The 23,525-nt window shown below is 42.1% G+C and overlaps 1 protein-coding gene across 1 annotated transcript in view; it reads right to left on the bottom strand.

Annotated features, from left to right (window-relative positions):
* Nucleotides 1-12,692: 12,692 nt before the first annotated feature.
* The window catches only part of MS4A4A (membrane spanning 4-domains A4A), a 17,943-nt gene continuing 7,110 nt past the window's right edge, over nucleotides 12,693-23,525 (bottom strand). The window contains exons 3-6 of the mRNA XM_007956445.2: nucleotides 22,779-22,835; nucleotides 20,120-20,278; nucleotides 15,260-15,361; nucleotides 12,693-12,785 (exon numbers count right to left, since the gene is read on the bottom strand). Of these exons, the coding sequence (XP_007954636.1) occupies nucleotides 12,693-12,785; nucleotides 15,260-15,361; nucleotides 20,120-20,278; nucleotides 22,779-22,835 (411 nt within the window). The remainder of the gene's footprint in view (nucleotides 12,786-15,259; nucleotides 15,362-20,119; nucleotides 20,279-22,778; nucleotides 22,836-23,525) is intronic.

The following is a 23,525-nucleotide window of genomic DNA, read 5'->3' as shown; positions in this document are numbered from 1 at the left end:
GGGGTCTTAAAAGCTTGAGAACCACTATCTAAGATGTAACTATTGATGTGTCCTCACTAGGAGTAAAGAAGAGTGAAGAAAATCAAAGACTCATGGAAGCAGTTCAAGGAAATTCATGGAATACCAATTGAGATGCTTCAACAAATGATGCAATGCTGGAAGCATGTACTTATCTATGCCAAGAAATTTGGAAGACAGCTTCCTGGCCAACAGAAGAGATATCTCTTTGTGCCCATTCCAAAGAAAGGTGATCCAACAGAATGTGGAAATTATCAAACAATACCATTAATATTTGTTTTAATATCTAGTGCTGCCATAACAGAAATACCACAAGTAAATGGATTTAACAAACAGAAATTTATTCTGTTTAGGAGGCTAGAAGTCCAAATTCAGACCTCTGGTTCTAGGGGAAGGCTTTTTCTCTGTGTGCCTTTTGGTCCTAGCAGGATCCTAGCACAGGGATCCTAGGTCCAAAGAGTGCAGTCACTACTGGTTTTTCTTTCCTGGTGGCAGTAGTTCTCTCCTCTCTGCTCACTTATCTCTCCTTTTATCTCTTGTAAGATAAAAGGTTGTTCAGGACACTCCCTAGAGAAACAACCCTTACATTGGATCTGGACTGTGACAGGATTAAGGGTCTTACATCCCATTCTAATTCTCTTACAATTGACTGGCTTGTCACATCATGTTGTGTTGTTAAGTGCCGTCGAGTCCTTTCCGACTCATAGCGACCCCATGCACAGCAGAACGAAACACTGCCCGATCCCGCGCCAGTCCCACAATCCCTGCTATACTTGAGCCCATCATCGCAGCCACCATATCAATCCATCTCCTTGAAGGCCTCCCCCTCTTTCGTCGACCCTCCACCCTACCAAGCATGACATCCTTCTCCAGGGAATGGTCCCTTCTTACAACATGACCAAAATAGGTGAGACGAAGTCTGGCCATTCTTGCTTCCAAGGAGCATTCTGGCTGCACTTCCTCCAGGACAGATCTGTTAGTTCTTTTAGCAGTCCACGGTACTTTCAGCATGAGTACTCACATCATGAGGGTATCCTTATATAATGCCACATTACATCACTGCATAACTGCCAAAACCACTGAGAATCATGCCTTAGCCAAGTTGACAGCATTTTAGAGGACATGATTCAATCCATGATATTCCACTCTTTGATTCCCCAAAATTGATGTCCTTGCCACATGCAAAACACTTTCACCCCATCATATCATCCCCAAATCTTAAATCAATTCCAAGTCCCAAATCGATCCTGGGGTCAATTCCTCTTCATCTGTGAATCTGGAATACAAATCTGTTTCCAAAGGACAATGGTGCAACAGGCACAAGGTAGAAAATTCCATTACAAATGGGGAAAATTGGATAGAAAGAAGGGATAATGGCATCAAGGGAGACCAAGAATGCAGCACAGCAATTTACCTTGGTTTTTAAGGCTTAAAAACAATCCTGTGTTCTTTGAGACCATCTAGGCAATGACCTTGCCCTCCAGCCTTTGTGTATTGGCCACAGTCTCTGGATTCTCCTTGATACTGGGCTTCATTTCTACCTTCCAGGACCACTGGAAGGGCAAATCTACTCCCTCAGTGTTGGGCAGCCCCATTCTCCTAGTCCATGTAAGAGATGACCTCACCCCGCTGGCCCAGCAGGCCCCATTTTTCTGCCCCCTGGGCATAGCAGCCCTGTCTCCTGAGCTTTGCTCAGTGGATCTGGTTCCATCCCACTGGCACTCATGAAGGGCAGCGGCACATTCTGGAACCTAGTTAGTGAAGATCTGACTCTTTGAAACCAAGGAGGCTGTGGTGGTTCCACCCTTTGAAACCTCCGAGGCTGTGGCCCTACCCTTTCAGACTGAGGGAGCTCTGCTTCCCACTTTCCTTGTCCCTTAAAGTTTTGCTATCTCTTTCCTTGATCTCTCAAAGCTGTCACCTTGGCCTCTGCCCTTTTCTGGTAAGTGTTGCAAAGCTCTTTAGCTTTATGCATAAGTGCCTAGAGGCACTCCACTCTGCCCAGAAGCCTCAGCCCAAAGGCACCCAGCTGCCTCACTGTATGGGTCAACATGCATAACTCTGTGGACGAGTGCCCTAAGACATCCACTCCGCCCAGGAGCCCCCTGACCGAAGGCACTCAGCTCTCTCATTGCATGGGTTGACTCCTGTGCCCTCTTGCACTGGTTTCTGGTTGTGCTGTGGCCATTTCTTTGCCACTGCTTCTTGCCATCTGTAGCATCTCTGGTGTTACAACCTTCCTAGTGTCCTTCTGAGTCTTCACCAGAGTTACCTTTTACATCCATATGTCAACCAACAGTCTCTTCAAGTAGTCTAGGTCCTTACTATTAAAACCAGAGAAACCAAACTCATTGCCATCGAGTTGGACCCGACTCATAGCAACCCCTCTTTGGTTTTCTGAGGCAGTATTACTATGGAAGTAGATTGCCCACTCTTCCTACCCTTCCAGTCTCAACTCATTGCCCAATATTGCAAAACTACTTCCACAATTTAGGTATCTGTTAGAGTAGCATCCCATTCTTTCAGTACCACATTCTGTCTTAGATATCTAGTCCTACTACAACAGAGATACCACAAGTAAATGGCTTTAACAAACAGAAATTTATTCCCTCACAGTTTGTTGTTGTTGTCATTGTTACTTGCCTTCAAGTTGGCTCCGACTCACAGTGAGTGACCCTATGTGTAATAGAATGAAACTGCCCAGTCCTGAGCCAGCCTCACAATCCTTGCTCTGCTTGAGCCCATCCTTCAGCCACTGTGTCAGTTCATCTCATTGAAGGTCTTCTCTTTTTGTGCTGACCCTCTACTTTACTGAGCATGACATCCTTCTCCAGGCTTTGGTCCCTTCTGACAACATGACCAAAGCAGGTGAGACAGAGTCTGGCCATTCTCGCCTCCCAGGAGCATTCCTGCTGCACTTCATCCAGGACAGACTTGTTTGCTCTTCTCGCTGTTGTTAGGTGCTGTGGAGTTGATTCCAACTCAGCAACCACAGAACAAAACACTGCCCGGTCCATGATATTTTCAGTATTCACCAACATCACAATTCAAAAGCATCAGTTCTTCTTCAGTCTTCCTCATTCATTGTCCAGGTTTCACATGCAAATGAGACTATTGAAAATACCATCGTTTGAGTTAGGCCCACCTTAGTCTTCCAAGTGATATCTTTGCTTCTTAACACTTTAAAGAGGTCTTTTGCAGCAGGTTGGCCCAGTGCAATTTGATGTCTGATTTTTCGACTGCTGTCTCCATGGGTGTTGATTGTGGATCCAAGTCAAATGAAATCCCTGACAATGTCAATCTTTCCTCCATTTATTGTAATGTTGCTTATTGGTCCAATTGTTAGGATTTTTGTTTTACATTGAAGTGTAATCCACACTGCAGACTGTAGTCTTTGATCTTCAACAGTAAGTGCATCAAGTCATCATCATTTTCAGCAAGCAAGATTGTGTCATCTGCATACTGCAGCTTGTTAAAGAGTCTTCCTCCAATCCTGATGTTGAGTTCTTCATATAGTCAAGCTTGTTGGCTTATTTGCTCAGCTTACAGATTAAATAAGTATAGTGGAAGGATACAACCCTGACACATACCCTTTCTGATTTTAAACTATGCAGTATCCATTTGTTCTGTGTCCAGGTTCCTCTCACAGCTTAGGGTGTTAGAAGTCTGAATTCAGAGCATCGGCACTAGGGGGAGACTTTCTCTGTGTGTATCTCTTGGTTCTAGGAGGATCCTAACACAGGGATCCTGGGTCCAAAGGATATGCTCTGCTCCCGGCTCTTCTTTCTTGGTGGTAGTGGGTCCTCTCTGCTCCTTTTCTCTCCCAGAGATACTCCCCGCACATTGGATCTGGGCTGTGACAGGATCAAGGGTGTTGTGTCCCACCTTAATCCTCTTACAACTGATTGGCTTATGAGATCATGGGGTACCATTACATAACTGCCAAGCCACTGACAATCAACTTGCCCAGAAAAGTTGATGCATGTCTTTGGGGACACAATTCAATTCATGACAGTATCACACACGTAAAATTTTGCTGAAGATGATTCAAAAACAAGGCAGCAGCACATAGACAGGGACCTAACAGAAATTCAAGCCATAGTCAGAAGAGGACATGGAATAAGGGATATCTTTGCTGATGTCAGATGGATCTTGGCTCAAAGCAGGGAAGACCAGAAAGATGTTTACTTGTGTTTTATTGACTATGCAAAGGCATTTGACTGTGTGGATCATAATAAATTATGGATAATAGTGCAAAGAATGGGAATTCCAGAACACTTCATTGTGATCAAGAGGAACCTGTACATAGACCAAGAGGCAGTTATTTGACCAGAACAAGGGGATACTGAATGGTTTAAAATCAATAAAGGTGTATATCGAGGTTGTATCCTTTCACCATACTTGTTCAGTCTGTATGCTGAGCAAATAGTCCAAGGTACAGAACTATATGAAGAAGAATATGGCATCAGGATTACAAGAAGACTTTTAAAAACTTGAAATATGCAGATGACTAGCTTGCTGAAAGTGAAAAAGACTTGAAGTACTTACTAATGAAGATGAAAGACTAGAGCCTTCAGTATGTATTACACCTCAACGTAAAGAAAATGAAAATCCTCATAAATGGACCAATAAACCATATCATGACAAGGATTTTGCTGCATTCAACTGAATCAGCTCAAAGTTTTCACAAGTTCTTGTCATGTAACCTTGTTAAATATCAGAAGCCATAAAAACTAAGAAGTAATTTTTCGGTATGGACAAGTCAAGACATGAAAAGAATACCCTCTAAGGGAAGCAAAATTGACTCAGCTGTCTTTTGTATCAAGTGAGCCCAAGAAATATTTCTTCATGACAAGGACGTAACAAGGAGAATTGTTTTGAAGGTGTCTTGGAGTTGGCCTTATCTAAAGTTTCCTAGGCAACTTAATGGGTTTTTGTTTTAAAAAGCTGTTTCTGAGAAATGCGGACCTGGTACCAAAATGATTGTTACAGATTTCTGCAGCATCTAATTAAAACTGTTTAAACATCAACCAGTGATGTTTTATGATCCCACCGAAGGACATGTGAGTATGACTGAAAATCACTGTAATTACTACCTGAAATCAATCGGTGTAAGCCTCTATACTCAATTATTCAATAGAAGTCCATTGCCCACCCTTAATCCAACCTCCCCACCACTCATCTGTCAGTTTGTTATACTGTGGTAGCTTGTGTGTTGCTATGGGTCTAGAGGCTATGCCACCATTATTTCAAATACCAGCAAGGTCACCCAAGGTGGACAAGTTTCAGTGGAGCTTCCAGACTAAGACAGACCTGGAAGAAGGAAGGGGCCAGCCACTTCTCAAAGAATTGGCCAGTGCAAACCATATGACTTGATTCCACAATCAACACCCATGGAAGCAGTAGTCAAGACATCAGAAGACATATTGTACTGGGAAAATCTGCTGCAAAAGACCTCTTTACAGTGCTGCAGAGCAAACATGTCTCTTTGAAGGCTAAGGAGCTCGTAACCCAAGCCATGGTATTTTCAGTTGCCTCATATGCATGTGAGAGTTGGACAATGAATAAGAGAGACTGAAGAAGAGTTGATGCTTTTGAGTTGGGGTGCTGGGGAAGAATACTGAAAGTCCCATGGACTGCCATAAGAACTAACAAATCTGTCCCGGAAGAAGTGCAGCCGGAATGCTCCTTGGAAGTGAGAATGGCCAGACTTTGTCTGACCTACTCTGGTCATGTTTTCAGAAGGGACCATTCCCTGGAGAAGGACATCATGCTTGGTAAAGTGGAGTGTCAGCAAAAAAGGGGAAGACCCTCAGTGAGATGGACTGACACAGTGGCTGTGAGGCTGGCACAGGACCGGGCAGTGTTTGGTTCTGTTGTCCATAGGATCGCTGTGAGTCGGAGCTGACTCAACGCCACCTAACAACAACAACAACAAATCCATCCCCCTCGTGACCTCAGTCAAAGACTGACCAATCAGATGACTGTATTGTAATTTCTTTGTTCCCTGGACTGTATCTATCTTTGTTCAAAGTTCTTTCGTTGGAGTCATGAGTTCTTGCTTACGTGGCTGGTGTCTGCTTGCATTCAACAGGCAACTTTTTCTTTTTCCTGAATAAATCTTAATCTCATTTTAAGGACTGAGTGGGTTATTATAGTAATAATGGTTACATTGCTTTCAAGGAGCACTCGCTAATATATACCTAACCAAAAAAAAAAAAAAGAAAAGAAAAGTAATAATAAAATACACAAAATACCTTTTTGTTATTTTATGTATCTATCTCTTTTTTCTAATTCATCAGGTCCTGGGTAGGCATCAGGTTCAAGCAGCTTTTTGGCACTCACTGCTTAATTACTGCCTACTTCTTCCTCTGGCCACTCTCTCTAATCTTCCAGAAAATTTCTAGGGAGTTGGCAAAATTAGAGAGGGAAGCAAAAAGAACGTTCAAGACTCACACAAACTCACATTCTGATGGTTTCAAGAGACCTTGAGCCTCTTTAAGCTCTGGAAGCAGCCAGTGACAAGACCAGAGCCTGCTGAAACAACGGCACAGCTCCATTCTGCAAGCTTCCTCCTCTTGGGGGGCACCCAGGAGGAACCCAGAAGCACTTGATTGGGGTCAGGGGTTGGGCACCGAATTGCACACATGACCATTACTAGTGAAGAAGGAAGTTAGGAACTGCTCTTAGAAAGCTGGCTTAGTTCTAGAAACTAGAGGGAAACAGAGATAACTAAGTGCAAGCCTCTTGTCTTAGGATCCCGGGATGAGTTTGGAACCCATTTCAGATCAAGGGGTTTGGTCTGAAGGGGGGCACAAACTCACCCAGGAAGCCATGGACAAGCTGCAGAAGAATCTGGACTCCTCTCTTTCCTCAGCTTCTGGCTCCTTCCCCCTCCAGGGGTCTTTCTACAGTATCTGCCTGGCATCTTCCCTACCATCCTCACCACAACGTTCAGTGAAAAGACTGCATGCTGAGCGCCCCATGGGCTTTGACAAAGAAAGAACGTGGCCTTTTAGGGGAATTTGCTAATAAACCAGTTAAATCCCCTCAACATTCAGTGAAAAGACTGCATGCTGAGCTCCCCATGGGCTTTGACAAAGAAAGAACATGACCTTTTAGGGGAATTTGCTAATAAACCAGTTAAATCCCCTGACTCAAGGAGCAATTCCTTCTCTAGTCTGTTTTCTTCTCTTTACTGTTGCAAATTTAAACAACTGAGAGGATTTTCAAGGATCACTTGAGCCAACACATGTAAGGCACTTGACACAGAACCCAGCATAGTAAGTGCCTACAGTGGTCTCTGTTCCCCTATTTTCTGTCTTCCCTCACCACTGCCCTATATCTATACTTTCTAGCTTCTGAGCTTAGTCCCACTGTTTGTTACCTTCTTGATTCCTTCAATCATTTGAACTGGGTGGGACAGAAAGTGTTGGTATAAGAGTAAGACATCTTTTTCAATATTCAAAGACAGGGTTTCTCAAACTTGGCGCTATTGACATAGTCCAGATAATTCTTTACTGGGCATTGTAGGATGTTAAGCTGCATCCTGACCTCTATCCGTCGGATCGCAGGACCACCACCCCTCCAGGGTCTCCTTCCCCCGCAACCCCACTCCTTGCATTATGACAACCAAAAATGTCTCTGGATATTGTCAACTGTACCTTGGAGGTCAAACCTGTTGAGAATCACTGATCTAGGAGAAGGGTTTTCTGTGACATCTGTGTTAACTCAAAAGTGTAAGAAACAGAGCATTAATTTTTTATTAACGTGAGTTAATTTATTTTCATTAGATCCTATTCTGCTGAGAAAGGAGCTCTGGTGGTGCAGTGGTTAAGAGCTCAGCTGCTAAGCAAAAGGTTGGCAGCTCAAACCCACCGGTTGCTCAGCAGGACAAAGATGAGACAGTCTGCTTCCATGAAGATTTATAGTCTTGGAAACTCTATGGGGCAATTCTACTCTGTCCTATAGGGTCGTTATGAATCAGATCCAACCCAACAGTGATGGGTTTGGTTTGATTTTTAGTATTCTGCTGAGAAGGAGCCCTGGTGGCACAGTGGTTAAACATTTGGTTGCTAACCAAAAGGTTGGTGGCTCAAGCTCACTAGCTGCTCAGTGAGAGAAAGATGTGGCTTTCATAATGATCGCAACATTGGAAACCCTTCGAGGCAGCTCTACTCTGTCATATAGGGTCGGTATGAGTCAGAATTGACTCAAACAGAAATGGCTTTTTCTGCTTTTATTCCGCTGAGAGGTGGAAAGTTAATTCCTCATTTATCCCTTCTGCCTCTGAAGAGTCACACGTTACACAGTTTTTTGCAGACCATGCAAGCCTCTCACATGTTAGTTTCCTACGTGTTCTGTGCATGTGTGCATGTGAACTATTTATGCAGACACATTTTATGCAAAAAATATAGTAGAGTGTTCATATAGTGACCAGTAGTCAATTTTGGGAAGTAATTTTGATGGTCATCTAACCCTAAATACAATTATCTATATGTTGCTCCTAAAATATCCCTTGTTCCTGTCCACCTGGACCCTAGAGGTCTATGGACTCTATACACTACATTCTTTTGATGCTTGAAAGGTATGCAAATCTTTCTGTTGCTTCTCATCTATGCTGGGGTCCCAAAATCTCTGTGAGACCCTATAACTCCTTTCTAGAAACACCATGCAGCTACTCTTTCTTGGGCCTTCTTGGTCCAACAAGTTCTCTTTGGAAAGTAAGTTTATGCCCTAAATCTTTGGACCCCAAACAGCTATCTGGGCTTTTGCTTCATGGTAGGCCCCCTTCCCTGGACTCCATCTGCAGCCCAGCTTTCGTTACCTCCCCTCCATCCCTTTTCCCCTTCAGGATGAGGGAAACTTTCTTCTGGTCCCTAAGGGCATTTGACCTTTCAATTATCATGATTTCCTCCCTCCATTTCATGTTCTCTCTCCTGCCTTATACACTAGGCACTCTTCCTTTGGATGTTTTCCTAAAGTATTTAAAATCTCTTTAACCTCCATGTGGGTCAGAGTAGAGCTACTCCATAGGGTTTTCAATGAAAGCAAACTTTCAGAAGTAGATCATCAGACCTTTCATCCTAGGGACCTCTGGGTGGACTCAAACCACTAACCTTTTGGTTGGTGGCTGAGGTAGGATCTTATTCTTTGGGATTTTGGAAAAGCGAAGCCAGGAACTATTAGGCAATATCTCCTTTTCCTCATTCTGTTTGTATAATCGTCTACTCCCTCTGCCCATGCCCTCACCCCTAAGGCATATATTATCTTAAGAAAAGAACTAGAAAGCTCTAAGTGCTTGACATAGGGAAGAAAAATTACTCTTTCAAGAACATCAGCCTTACTCATCACTATCTTGTGGGTAAATTCCTGTTGATTAACAGTAAGTTTGCAGTTGAAATTAGGGCTTTGAACTGATTCCAACTGGTGAGTCATAGACAGCACAGCAAAATCAGAACAGAGCAAATCTGTCAAATATGGATGCACTGGAATGATAACTAGGAAGGGAAAAATTATGGGTTGAAGCCTGAAATGGAAGACTCCGAGGAAGCAGAGTGAGCCTTTCCAGGGGCCTGATTCAGGAGACTGGATTATTGCCAGGGCTGTGGAGAGTGACACACATTGAAAGCGGTGTGGTCGGCCACCATCTTCGAGCAAGGCATCGTTGTTTCCTACTCTGCTGATGCAGAAAATTGGTTGCCATGCAACATGCATGTTCCCTTGTTTTCTAAGAGGGATATTAAGTTGCTAGCAGGCTGTCAATCCATTACTTTTCCCATTACGATATACCCACATTTTATGCATCCGAGTCCATTCTGGTTTCACTTAACTAGCCATGACCGAACCAGGAAAAACTGGTTCAAAGCCATGGTTAAAAGCACAGATTGGGAAGTGCAGCCTGTTCCACCAGTCAAAGGAATAAGAGGAGGAAGGACTAGAATTCAATTGTAGTTCATAAAAGGGATTAGGAAATCACTCTCCCTACTTGTGAAGAAAAGAGAAGTGTAAGAGGGATGGGCAAAACTGTCTTCAAACTGAGGATTAAGCAAACTCAAATGTGCTGTATCTTTGTGTACTTGAGAAATTCATAGCAGGAAGCAGGGTCCCATATCTACGAGATAACTCTTTTTTGTATTTTTCGTTGTTGTGAAAATATAGATAATACAACATCTGCTAATTCAATGTTTTTCATGTATACAATTCAGTGAGATGAATTCTATCAATCATGTAGTGCAACCATCGCCAATATCCTTTGCCAAATTTTCTATTCCCATAAGCAAAAACTCAATGCTTCTTAAATGATAATTTCATCCATTTCCCCTCCCTCCTGCCCCTGGTAACACTATTAAACTCTGATCTCTATATATTTACCTATTCTAGGTACTTCATATTAGTGAGATCATACAATATTTATCCTTTTGTGACTGATTTATTTCATTCAGCATTATGTTTTCAAGGTCAAGACATGTTGTAGCATGTATTCAAACTTTGTTTTTCTTTACAACAAAGTAATATTCCATTGTATATATGTACCACTTTTGTTTATCCATTCATCTGTTGACCGGTATTTGGGTTGTTTTCTAGATAATTTTTGTTGATTTCTGTGGGCATTTAGGTGCTAATTGGCTGCTTATTGTAGTATAAAATTGGATTCATTATATCTGTCATTACCTCAGATCAGCTGCTAACCATTGTCTCTGACATATACTACTTGTTATTATTTTTTTAAAAAAACCTTACTGCCATCAATTCAGATCTGACTCATACAACCCCTCATTGGGTTTTCGAGGTGGTATCGCTACAGAAGTAGATTGCCACTCCTTGAAAGGAAGATCGGGCAATCTATTTCTATAGTGACACCACCTCGAAAACCCAATGAGGGGTTGTATGAGTCAGATCTGAATTGACAGCAGTGAGGTGTTTTTTTTTTTTTTTTTTTAATCTGAGGATGGCTTGAAATGTCTCCATCTGTTATGGATTGAATTGTGTTCCCCAAAATATGTGTTGACTCCTAACCCCTATAACTGTAGACCAGTGGCTACAGAGGAGAAAAGACCTGGCTATCTATGCCCATAAAGATAACAGCCAGAATTTCAACTAGACAACATGCAAAAACAAAGCATATGTAGATGTAATGTCATTTGCAAGTAGGGTTTTCTTTTTTATTGTTAATGAAGTTATATCAGTATAGTCATATCACTATGACTTCTGAGTTATAAAAAGGGCAGAGTAGACACAGATGCAAGCTCATATTGAAGAGACAGATGCTATCTGAAGACTAGGGAAACAAAAGAATCTACAAACCCAGGGACTCCACACAGCACATCTCATTTTATTGAACTTCGCTTTACTGTTCTTCCCAGATTTTGCAGTTTTTACAAATTGAAGGTTTGGGGCAGCCTTGCATCAAGCAAGTCTATCAGTGCCATTTTTCCAACATCATGTGTTCACTTGATGTCTCTGTGTCACATTTGGGTAATTCTCACAATATTTAATATTTTTCATAATGCTATTGCACATTTAATAGACTACAGTATAATGTAAACAAATTTATATGCACTGAGAAACCAAAAAAAAAAAATCCTGTGACTCACTTTATTGCAATATTTGCTTTATTGCAGTGGTCTGGAACTGAACCCACAATATCTGCAAGGTATGCCTGCTCCAGAAGAGAGAACAAGCATAGAGAGATTTTGTGCTATGTCCATGGGCACACAGGTAGGAAGTAAGAACGAAATTTTCAAGATAAAAACCCAGCGACGTCTGATCAGAAAGCGAATTCTTTTTTTTTTTTTTTAATTGTGATTTGGGTGAAAATTTACAGAGCAAATTCACTTTCCATACAGCAGCTCACATACACCTTGTCTCATGACATTGACCACAATTCACCACAATGCAACAGCTCCCCTTCCACTTCCTCCCAACACCTCCAACACTTCCCAAGTGTCACCTCTTCCCTGTGTCCATCCCTCCATGCACCCCTGCCCTCTGAGCTGTCTCCTTGTGCATAAACAGCCCTTCATGAAAGCCAATTCTTTAACACCAAGGTAAATTTCCTGATTGAATCTCTTTCCACTATGCATCTGAATGGGAAGTAGGCAGCATATGAATTTATTGCTGCTAGTTTTATTTGTTTGCTCTGTAATAAAAATAAAACATGTAAAATATATTTAATGAGCATCAAGTAAATACCAAATATGACACAATCTAATACGTGGCTCTGGGAATACAGACTTGTGTAAGATAAACTCCTTCCCTGTAGGGCAGAAAAAGAGAGAGAGAAGAAGCAGGAGGAGGAGGAAGGGGAGGAGGAGAAGGAGAGTGGGGAAGAGTGGGGGGAGGGGAATGAAGAGAGAAAGAGAAGGAGGAAGGTAGTAGAGTTGGGGGGAGGGAAAAGGAGGAGAGAAGAGAGAGAGACTATTAGGGGAATCAGTCCTTGATGTGGTGTTTACTCCATGTGTACGTATACTCAAGTAACGTCTGGTCTACAGGTATTGGGGTTAGGAGTCAACACATATTTTGGGAGACACAATTCAATCCATAACAGACAGAGACATTTCAAGCCATCTTTGCAAGGTTAATACATGTTGGAGCATGTATTCAAACTTTGTTTTTCTTCCTCAAGTGTCGTTCTGGCATTACTGTTGGGATAGATTTTCTGGAGGATCCTCCTATTGTTGTGTTGGAGGCATGAAATCTCCTATCACTGATGCAGCAGGTGCTGTTTCTGCCGCATGAGGGTTTGGGGGCATGATGAACACAACCTGTGAAATCAATCAGAATATGGTAAGTGAGTCACCCACATATCAACCTCAGGGCTTCCCTCTCCTGATCACATGATATCATCAGAATCTGCCCTTTCTCTTCTGACTCCAGTCTCAAGATCAATCTGGTTTAGTTTCTGGGCATCCTTTAGGTGAAGCTAGGCCTAGGACAAATATTCGGCCATGGTTCTTGCATGAGATACTAATGGTTATTTCAGTGGTTCTGTAATAGGCTTGGCTTATGGTGCCCAACAAGTTGGGTAAACCAAGGTGTTAAAGTAAATATCGAGATTCTGTTCCAAAGCAGAAGGAATGTCTCTCATAGAGAGGGTATAGAGAAATGAAAGGAGGGAAGAGAATGGAGGAAAAATGGTTGTTGTTGTTATTGCCAGTTGCCATTGAGTTGATTCTGACTCATGGTGGCCCCATGTCTAAGAGAGTAGAACTGCTCCATAGGGTTTTATTGGGTGCAATCTTGAAGCAGCATGTTGATGATAACAGCACATCCAAATCATGATATACTGGCCATGACTAAAGCATTACAAAAACCACATTGGACCAGGGTGATACAGAAATCATCAGGAAACTAAGGAAGTTTCTAGACTTTCTTCCACAAACTCAGTGTGCAATGGGGGAGGAGTTAGACATGTGTGCCCAAGTCACTGTTCTTTTCCTGGATCCACAGTGGAGATTAGTGGGGGCAAGATTCCCACTCTGTATCTACTTCAGGAGCAGAATGGGACACAGGGCTAAATGTTATCATTACACAATTACTAAGGAGTTTGGTGTTACGCCCAAATATTTCACTCAACACAAATAAAAATGACAAAATCATTGGAAATTGCTGAGAAATCCTCACTTCTAGGATCTTATAGGCAAAAACACACCGATAAAGTAAATGTGATTTAGCCCATCTCTTTTCTGTGGGGAAAGACTGTAGATGTGGGTGGTGTGGTACAACATGGGAAGCCCCCAAAAAGGGACACAGGTACAAAAGGACAGAGAAGAGCACCAGAAAAGTAATCTCATCAAACTATCATTTTATGATTTAGCCAGAGTTTCTTCTCCTAGGCCCCTGGATGACTACTACTAATGACCATCTATTGGAGTTTTAATATCTCAATTCCTCATCCTGGAATGCTCACTTCTTAGGAAATATCCCTGCCCTGTTTTTCATAGGAAAATCTACAAACTGTGCTCCACTGCTAGCTTAAAGGTTGGTGGTTTGAACCTGCTCAGTAGTATCACGGAAGAAAAGTTCTGGTGATCGGCTTCTGTTAAGATTGCACCCAAGCAAACTCAATGGAGCAGTTCTGCTCTGTAACATACGAAGTGGCCATGAATCAGAATCAACTCAAGGCCAACTAACAAGGACAGTAACGACAACTCTTTTCCCTAGAGGCTTTTCTCTCCCCTTTCATTTCCCAATACCTTCTCTCTGGGTGGCATTCTTTCTGTTTAACAGCCAGGTGGATGGGCTGTTGGTTTCAGGGTATCAGAATGGGTAGGTGTGCACAAATGGATGTTGTTGTTGTGGTCAGGTGCCATTGAGTCAGTACTGACTCAGAGTGACCCTACGTCCAACAGAATGAAACCCTCCCCATTCCCTAGGGACAAATCCATAACAGACGAGCATGAGGATGGGGATGACAAGTGCCAACCACTGCTCCACCCTCATAGTTGTTGTTGTTGTTGTTATGTGCCATCGAGTCAAACCTGACTCATAGCGACCCCTCCTTGGGTTTCCGAGGCAGTATCACTACGGAAGTAGGACCTCATAGTAGAGAAGTTTAAAAGCCCACTTTTCCCCAGTAGCTCACAGAAGTTTGTCTGAATAGGGCAAAGGCATTCCTTGGGAGCCTCTCTAGTTTGAAGTATTCTCAAATCTGGACTCAGAAGGGAGGCCCTTTGAAGGAAAAGTAGCTTTTCTTTCACCATTGTGGTAGGCAGAATTCTAAGATGACCGCCCCCCCCCAGTGACCCCTACCCTTGTGTGATCCTCCTTCCCTTGAGTGTGGGTGGCATCTGTGAATATGATGAGATATCAGTGCCATGATTAGGTACTAATCAGTTGGCTTTGTGTTGATCAAAAGGAACATTCTCCTGGGTGGACCTGACCTAATCAAGTGAGCCCCTTAAAGAAACTTTAAAGCAGAAGAGACTTTCGCTCTCCTGCTGGCCTCTAAGAAATAGTAAGTAGCCATGAGTTCTACAGTTAAGAGGAAATGAATTCTGCCAGATGGGCACAGAAGAGGATCATCAGGCTATTATGAGACCACAGCTCCAGCTGACACCTTGACTGTAGCATTGTAAGATCCTGAGCAAAAGACCCAGCTAAGCTGTGCCCATGGTCTTGACCCATGGAAACCAGGAGATAATAAATTTATGTTATTTTAAGTCTCTGTGTTTATGGTAATTTATTCCACAGCAATAGGAAACTATACAGACATCTTCAAGGGAAGTCCAATACTCACCCCACCAGAGTCACAGCAGGTTACTTTGCATCCAAAGGCGGAGAGGGACACAGCAATGCAGAACTCCAGCACACTTACAACGAGCTGTATACCTTCCATTCCCTAGGGACAAATCCATAACAGACGAGCATGAGGATGGGGATGACAAGTGCCAACCACTGGTCACTGATTCTAGGGTCAAAAGAGAAAAAGGACAGGCCAGCGGACAGAAAAAAAATTGGTTTCCACTGCTGCCACACCTTCGGCCAGTTCTTGGCTTGATGAATATCATTTATTCTCTTACCTTCCTCATGAATAAAATAATTATATAAATAAAAAAAAAAAAATTCTCCACCCACTACTTTCCAGTGTTACAGTGAACACAGAATATGATAGTTCTTTAAAAGGAGGGAAAAGGGATCACAATATATTGTCATCTTAGTCCTTTCAAATGCTAGAAATTCCATATAAACCAACCAAACCAAACCCATTGCCATCAAGTCAATTCTAATTTATAGCAACCCCTCCTTGGGTTTCTGAGGAAGTAGATTGCCTAGTCTTCCTTCCGAGAAATTCCATATGGTGGACCAATAGTGGACATTATAATATGATCTCATATCTCAGTAATTTTAGGTGGAAAAATGTTCCCCCAAAGAGGTTTATGTCCTAACCCAAGAAACTGTTAAATTACATGGCAAAGGCTGCCATTCATCTGGTTTTGAGATGAAGAGATTATCCTGGATTATCCAGATGATCCCAGTGTAATTTATCAGCATTTTTGTAAGTAGAAGTAGGAGGCAGAAGAGTCAGGGAGAGATTTGAAGATGCTGCCTTGCTTGCTTTGAAGATAGAGGAAGAGACCATGAGCCAAGGAATCGAGGAAGCCTCTAGAAGATGGGAAAGCAAGGAACCAGATTCTTCACTAAAGCTTCTGAAAAAAAAATGCAACACTGCTGAAATCTTGATTTTAGCCACCCCCCCCCAAAAAAAAACTCACTGCTGTCGAGTCGATTTGACTCATAACGACCCCTCCTTGAGTTTCCGAGGCGGTATCACTATGGAAGTAGATTGCCCGACCTTCCTTCTGAGGACTGGCTCGTAGGTTTGAACTGCCAGTCTTCTGGTTAGCAGTCAAGTGCCTTAGGCACTATGCCACCAGAGCTCCTCCAGTGATATCTATTTCAGACTTCCAACCTCCAGAAATGTAAGGAAATAAATTTGTTTTGTTTTAATTAATGAAGCTTGTGGTAATTTGTTGCAGCAGCAGTTAGAAACTAGGGGAGTCATGAACACCAAATAAGTCTGTCTTAATCCATATCCTAGGAGAACTGGCTTTGGGTCTAACCTTAAACCAAATACATGATCAGATCTGAAGGACATTGGGAAGTTCTCTTATTCCTAATAATCTTACCCGGAAATGTTGCCTGGGATTCTTTGGTTTAATCATTCTCACCTTGCTTTCCCTCTGCTCTGGAGGGACCCAGGGATGAGGGGGTCGTTCAGGTTATAACACAGACCCAAGTGGGCCTTGAGAACATGTGTATCAGTTATTTCATTGTCTATTCACTCACCCTTTGAACAAATATTTATGCAGTAACCTCTGTATTTCGGGCATTGTTGTAGGTACTGAAGATAAAGCAACAAACAAGACAGATAATTTCCTTATCTCCAAGGATTTTACCATCTAGAGGAGCAGACCAGAGGTAGGCAAACTTCTGTAAGGGACCAGATAGTGAATATTTAAGGTTTTGTGAGCCATAACTCAACTACTCAACTCTTGCACTGTGGCATAAAAGCAGCCATAGACAATATGGACATAAGTGAGGCTGTGTTTCAATAAAGCTTAATTTATAAAAACAGGTACCAGCCTGGACTTCCAACAATAAATAGCAAGCACACATGTATTAGCTTGAGCCACATGGAATTGTTGTTTTTCTAGGTCAAGTGTAGTTGATCATTGACAGTTTCACATGATTCTGACTAATGATTCCAGGTAGTGTCCTCATCTTCCACGAAGATCCCACCTTCTTTTGATAATTATATTTGAAGGTAAACCCTCTGACCCTTTGGAAAACTAACTGCTGGGATGAAGATGATGATGAATAGTGGGGACGTTTTCCTTTCAGGAGGACTAGAGTTTCTGGAAAGCAGGAACACAGTCAACTTCCTGTGTATACCAGGGTGTGACTCTGGGATTGAGCATAAGATATGGGCTCATAGACTTGTGGCTGAAAGTGGAGATGCAAGGTAAGAAGATACCTGATGTTTCAAATTCCAGAAAGTCCTATGGATGCCTCCTGGTGTAAGGATGGCAGGAAAAAATCTTTACACAATTAATTCATATTGGCCTCTGCAAGAAGGTGATTGAAATGAAGGCAGGACTGAGGAGTGGCTGGTGAGTTTGAACCGCCAGCCTTCTGGTTAGCAGTGAAATGCCTTAGGTGCTACACCACCAGAGTGCCTTAAGTGACAAATGAAAATGTGGAGCTTCTTCTTCAAAATTATTAAGAATTCAAGACAGCAACAACAGAGCATTAAACCAAACACAGGCCCTTCTATGTGCAGGGCCCTGCACAAACATGGAGGATACCATACTCATTAAGGCAGTCAAGGACAGATTTGGTCTCTATCATTATACCTGTGATAGTTGGAGTTGTGTTTCAACCTGACTGGACCACAATTCTGAGTGGTTTAAGCAGCTGTGATGTGGGTTATTCCCATGATGCGATCGAATGTATATGTTTTGAGCAGCCAATTGGTTGAAAGGGAGGTTCCCTAGGGATGTGGCCTGCTTCCAATATATTTATGGACATCCTGGGAAAAAGAGAGACTTTTCTGTGGATCAGGATCCTGTTGTGCTGCCTACAACTGTCCATGAGTGAACAATCCACCATTTGGCATGGAGATCTTGGATTCATCATTGGTTGGAGTCAACAGCCAGTGTACTGCCTGCCAATCTTGAGGTCATCAGCCCCTGCAGCTGCATGAGTCGGGAAAAGCCTCCAACTTGACATTTGATCCAAGAACTTGGGACTTGCCATGTAAGTATGTGAGCCATTTTTCTAAAATAAATTTCTCTCTTTCTCTTTCTCTCTAAAAGCTTTACTATTTTTGCTTCTGTAGAGAACCCAGCCTAACACAATACCCTTCAAGTCTACTAATGTGGAAAACTTCTGAAACTGGGCATACAATTCTATAATTCTTCTTCAAAATAACAATGTGGACCAGTAGTAAATGATACAGGGGGATTAGAGACAGGAGGTCCCAGATTTAAATCCTGCTTTGGTCAATTTGTAACTGTGTATGGAACTCAACAGACCAACCAACCACAACTTTGGAAAAATGTGTAAGTTCTCTGAAGAAGCCCTCTTTTCTTATTATGAGTGAGTGGTAAGAAATAAAGTTGCTTACTGTAAGAAGAGTTGGAAATATCAAGGGAAGTCAATTTGGTTAGCAAAGTTGACTCAAAGGGTTATTGTGGTATGGATATACAGCCCTTGAGACATCCAAGTTAAGCTGGGAGTGAAGCAAAGTCAATGCCATTGGTGATACAATAAATTAGGAAGAACGCTGAGGTCCAAATTTAGCGGAGGACACACACACACACACACACACACACTTAACCTGGTGTCCAAAACTTCAGAAATTTTACTATCTACACAATCTTTTGTAAGTGGTAGTCTTACTTTCCTGGGATCTCTGGTGGCGTAGTGCCTAAGGCATTTGACTGCTAACCAGAAGGGTGGCAGTTCAAACCCACCAGCCACTCCTCAGAAGGAAGGTTGGGCAATCTACTTCCATAGGGATACTGCATCGGAAAACCCAAGGAGAGGTCACTATGAGTCGGATCCAACTCCATGGCAGGGAATTTGGTTTGGTTTTTTGAGTCTTAGTTTCCTAGTGTTGCTCTAACAACAACAACAACAACAACAAAAATACCATAAAGAAAAAGAATTTATTGTCGTATGCTTTTGGAGGCTAGAAGTCCAAATCAGAGTATTATCCCTAGAGGAGAGTCCTTCCTGGTTGAAAGTTCCAGGTGCCCCTTGGCATTTCTTTTCTTATAGATGAATCTTTACATGGAATTTGCCTTCCCCCATGTGTGTGTGTCTCTCTTTTACAAGAAGTTTTTAGACCTGGGACCCACTCAACTCTAGTGTGACTTCATTAACATAACAAAAGAAAAACTACACCCAGACAAGGTCATACTCACAGGTAAAGGAGTTAGGATTTCAATATCTTTTGGAAGAACAAAACTCAATCCATAACAATGGTAATTTGGAGAATAAAGTTTTAGAATAGTAGCCGTATAGGGGGACAGAAAATTATAAAATACAGAATGAAGATTAAGAATTTGCCAGGAGCAAGGTGTTGGATGGAGATAGAAATGATGCATCATACAAAATTCTCTAGAGATGTTGGGGGGATCTTAGATTACTCATCATTTGTAGGGTAACGTTCAAGACAATTATACGTTATTTAGAGTACCAGGTAATTCCATCAGGAGCTCAATCAAGATATATAAGGACTAACATCTGAGTGCCATTTTTGGAGGGAACAACAGTACATACTGATCATAGTTGTGAAATTAAACAAGAAGAGTACGCAAAGGGCCCAGCACCACAACTGTTAGATAGTAAGTGTTTAGTAAATACGAGCTCTCTTTTCCCACTTTGCCTGATCACATATAGAGAATGAACAAAGAGAGATGTGGAATGTGGATCTAACTCCTGAGTAAAAGATTATCCTATTTTTTAATCACTTCAAAGTTCCCCAAAAATGATCTAGCAATTAAAGAATAATGATTGTTGTTTTTGCTAGAACCAAGGCTCCCGCGACCTGCTTCCAGCACAGTACCCCATGAAAAGAGGAAGCACTCACCATTAAAGTGAATACAACCATGGCACAATTTTCCGGCATCTGACTGTTGCTACAATGATAATGCCTGAATGAATAAACACTCAAGCTGATTGAACAGATTATGATGCCTGCGGCAGCCATGACTGAGCTGGTGATATTCAGTCCCAGGCTACTTCGAACCTAGAAAGGAATGAAAGTCTATTAAACAGTCCACCACTGACATCCTCAGATGTACCTCCATCCCTCCCACCCACTTCTTCTTCAGCAACAATCATCTCCAGCAACAGTCTCCTGATTTGTCACTTTCCTTATATAAAAAAAGAAAACAAACAAACCTATTACTGTCGAGTCAATGGCAACCTTCTTCATTATAGAGTACAACTGCTCCATCATCCATCAGTCTTTATTTTGTTTGCTCCTTTTTCTTTCTCTTTTATTATTTTTTGTTGTTGTTATTAAGAATATACACAGCAAAATACACACAAATTCAACACGTTCCACACGTTCAATTTGGTGACATTGATTACTTTCTTTGAGTTGTGCAACCATTCTCACCATCATTTTCTGAGTTATTCCTCCACCATTAACATAAACTCACTGCCTGCTAAGGTTCCTATCTCATCATTCCAGTGGCTGTTATCAATTTTATCCCACATAGATAGTTCTTAGGCGCTCTGGTAGCATAGTGCCTAAAGCACTTGACTGCTAACCAGAAGACTGTTGGTTCAAAGCCGCCAGCCACTCGTCAGAAAGAAGGTTGGGCAATCTACTTGGGTAGTGATACCGCCTCGGAAACCCAAGGAGGGGTCGCTATGAATTGGGTCTGATTCGATGGCACATAACAACAACAACAGATGGTTCTTAAAAGAGCATCGTGTTCAAGGCAGACATTTACCACCAGTTAAGCTAAAACTATTGATTGGCTTTAAGAACACTTCCTAAGGTTTTATTAGCTGTAATCTTTACAGAAACGGATTGCCAGGTTTTTCTTCGGCAGCACCAGTGAGTGCATTTGAATGGTCATCCTTTAGCTTAACAGTCATGTGCAAAACATTTGTGCCATCCAGGGATTTGCTCTCTTGCCAGAACAAAAATATGTCATTCCCAAACTTGTATCCCTCAAATGACTCCCTAAGAGTCTCATTGGGGGGCTTACAATGCCCTTTATACTTTTGTTGGACAGAGCTTGTCCATGGCCATCTTTTACCATGGCTACTTCCAATGCCTGATCTCTAAATGCTGCTCACCTTTCACGCCTCCATACCTTCTGCATATTGTCCCCTCTACTGGCTGTTTCCTGCCATACATTCTCTTCTCATGGGAAGAGGAATGGAGGCCTCTTCTAAAAATGCAAGTTGTTCAGGAAAGAGTGAGAGGTTTGAGGTGACTGTAGCATTAAGCACCTTCTACTGCATATAACTAGACAAGGAGCTCTAGTGGTGTAGTGGATAAGGCACTTGACTACTAAGCAGAAAGTCAGTGTTTCAAACCCACCAGCTGCACCATGGAAGAAAGACTGGGTGATCTACTTCCGTAAAGATTGATAGCCTTGGGAACTATGCATCAGAAACAATTTGAAGGTGGTGAATTTGTTGAATTTGTTTTTTTGTTTTGTTAACTGGACAAGAAGGTCAGGAGGCAGGTTTGGAAGGGTCATTTTTTTTTTTTTTTTTAAGTATGATTTCCATTTTATTTTCTTTCAGGTTAGCTTTCCTTCAGCTTTTAAGTACTCAGATCTTTACACAGACTTTGGTGGAGGTCGTGGGGCAGCCCCTGCAGGTCTAAATCAGGGTGGGGGTGTTGTGTCCTTCTGGGCTTCATGAGAATGATTCCTGACCACCTTGCTGTGAATGGCACAACTCACACAATAATGAAGGTCACATAGAGCTTGGGAAACACATAATGCGTCAAAGACATTGGCCTCGGAAACGCCCCTGACTGCTGGGGCCTCTACTATATTTCTAATTAGGAACTTGTTAATTGCCTTTTCTATGGGCGTGCAGCGGGCGCAGTTTGTGCAGCAAATAGGCTGCACGTGGCCGTGACCCTTTTTGGCATGACCGTCATTCCTCCTTTCCTTTGTCATGTTGGAAGCAAGAACCAAGGAGAGTGGAAGAGTCATCTTGAACATGCTCCAGAGCTTAACACTTACCCACCGACCAAGGAAAATTCAAATAGCGTCTTTAGGCAGGAAAAACATTTGATGAAATCTGGGCTTTTGCCTTTTAATGGGCTTTGTGAAGGACAGCTCGGTGTGGAAATGATATTTTAAATTTTCTTCTCCTCCACAACACCCCTTCTTCTTCTGTGAATTTCATTTTAATGTGAACCAAAATCTCTTTTAGATTCAACTGTAGTATACGTATACTGTAATATACATTTAGTCAGTTAAAAAATTTTATGTCCCGCCACCACTCAGTGCCATTGTCATGGGCTGGGTCTCAGGTCGCAGGGCTCTGTCACGTTTCCCTAAGGATGCTCTGTATCTTCAGAGAAATATTCAGCCCCATGTCAGTGAGTCTATTGTGGGCTAACTGGCTGATTGGCAGTTTTGAAAGACCAATTCAACTAAGTAAACTCACAGTACTTCCTGCTTGTTTAAAAACAAACAAAATGCGAGGTCAGCAGCTATCATTAATCCTTCTTTTGGTGAAAAAATAAATAAATAAATGTTACTCACCAGACCTTTTGTAGTTCGATTTGCTGCTGCAATTGACAAGGACCCTGAAACAATAAACTAGTAACAAAAAGAAGAGGTGAAATTTTAAGCAAATACTTTAAGTTGTGATGTACCAAAACTCACCCTAAATTAAATAGAAATGTTAAACAGACCAATTATCTTAGAAGAAACACAGAACTTCATAAATAACTCCACCCTCTTCAAGAAGGAACAGAGAAATTCTACCAGAAATTTATCAAGCCTTTCAATCCCAGCGGGGTTTGACCTGTTCCAGAGCACTAAAATACAAAGAACACTTCCAAATTCCTGACATGAATTACCCTTGATATCGGTACCAAATCTGAACAAGTTATTACAAAAACAGACAAGGAAACAACTAAGGTTAATCTCTTTTAAAATATCTACTAAAATTTGTGGGAGCTCTGGTAGCATAGTGCCTAAAGCACTTGACTGCTAAACAGAAGGCTGGCGGTTCAAACCCACCAGCCACTCCTCGGAAGGAAGATGAGGCAATCTACTTCTGTAGTGATACTGCCTCGGAAACCCAAGGAGGGGTCGCTATGTGTTGGGCCCAACTGGACGGCACATAACCATAAAAAACAACAACAACTAAAATTTGTAAATTTGGGAGCTCTGGTAGCGTAGTGCCTAAGGCACTGGACTGCTAACCAGAAGGCTGGCGGTTCAATCCACCAGCCACTCCTTGGAAGGAAGGTTGGGCAATTTACTTCCATAATGATGTTGTTG

Source organism: Orycteropus afer, unplaced genomic scaffold (genome assembly GCF_000298275.1).
Source record: "Orycteropus afer afer isolate SDZICR_OR568_19922 unplaced genomic scaffold, OryAfe1.0 scaffold00622, whole genome shotgun sequence".
Classification (NCBI taxonomy): Eukaryota; Metazoa; Chordata; class Mammalia; order Tubulidentata; family Orycteropodidae; genus Orycteropus; species Orycteropus afer.
This window is presented reverse-complemented; position numbering and strand designations above follow the sequence as displayed.